Source organism: Olea europaea, unplaced genomic scaffold, assembly GCF_002742605.1.
Source record: "Olea europaea var. sylvestris unplaced genomic scaffold, O_europaea_v1 scaffold39067, whole genome shotgun sequence".
In the NCBI taxonomy this organism is placed as follows: domain Eukaryota; kingdom Viridiplantae; phylum Streptophyta; class Magnoliopsida; order Lamiales; family Oleaceae; genus Olea; species Olea europaea.
This window is the reverse complement of record NW_019258571.1, coordinates 1-1,082: the sequence shown is the minus strand read 5'-3', so window position 1 is coordinate 1,082 and position 1,082 is coordinate 1. Positions and strand designations below refer to the sequence as shown.

Sequence of the window (1,082 nt, the reverse complement as noted above, 5' to 3'; positions counted from 1 at the left end):
TTTTTTTATCTGGGTGGCTCTTAGTGGGTTGTCCACGGAGCAGTTGATGTAGACATTGGTGCCAACCCTTCTGCTGAAGGTGCTGATGAGGGCGAGGGTGTTGATGATGCTGCTGTCAAGGTCGTTGACATTGTCGACACATTCAGGCTCCAGGTTAGTTTTATGCACAGTAAGATTATGCATTGTTTTTTTTTTGAATTCTGTGTTCTGTATTTAATGCCGTTTAACTTGGATAAAACAGGAGCAGCCCCCTTTTGATAAGAAGCAATTTGTTGCATACATCAAGAAGTACATCAAGCTGTTGACACCCAAACTCGATGAGGAGAAGCAACAGGAGTTCAAGAAGAGCATTGAAGGGGCAACTAAGTTCCTGCTCTCAAAGCTCAGTGACCTCCAATTGTAAGTTTAACGTAACATTCATGTTTGTTATGGGGAATTGTATATCACTGGAAATTGTTGAGTAGAGGATGACAAAATCTTGGTTCATTGAACTGATCATGAGTAGCTTTTGCTTATTGTAGAAGTGCAATCTCTCATCTGGAAGTAAGCAGATAATGACCTTCAAAAAATTATTCAAACTTGTTTCAAAAAATTAAGGAAGTGTGTGTTGATCCATTTGACTGATTGAGGTTTGTCTTCTTGTTCTAGTTTTGTTGGAGAGAGCATGCACGATGACAGCACCATGGTGTTTGCATACTACAAGGAAGGTGCCACCGATCCAACTTTCTTGTATTTCGGCCATGGTTTGAAGGAGGTCAAATGTTAAATAATGGAACTGTGATCACTGTGCTTGGTACTTGTTGTACCTCTACTTTTTCAATATTGTTGGTTGTTTGGCTTGATATTTGTACTATTGCTACTTCTTACTCTTGCATATTGTTATGTTGGAACATAGTATTAGATTGCTGGATAATTAAAAACAGTTTTGATCGAAGTGATCAGTATTTTGAATTTATTCTTTATGCTTCCTGTGCTGTGAAGAGCCTTATTGGTATTTGGTAGTAGGGACATTACGCGTTTCCCTTTTTTAGCATACGATCCGCTTTTCTCAAGAGAATTCTTTTCTTTTTCCATTTTTTTTT

At 38.4% G+C, this 1,082-nt stretch overlaps 1 protein-coding gene across 1 annotated transcript; it reads left to right on the top strand.

Moving 5' to 3' along the window:
- Window positions 1-24: 24 nt before the first annotated feature.
- Window positions 25-962, top strand: LOC111387109 (translationally-controlled tumor protein homolog; the record flags this gene model as incomplete). Its single annotated transcript, XM_023011628.1, has 3 exons — window positions 25-153; window positions 242-399; window positions 649-962. Coding segments are annotated over 3 exons (405 nt in total), but the record flags the coding sequence as incomplete, so codon positions are not given.
- Between the last annotated feature and the right edge of the window lie 120 nt (window positions 963-1,082).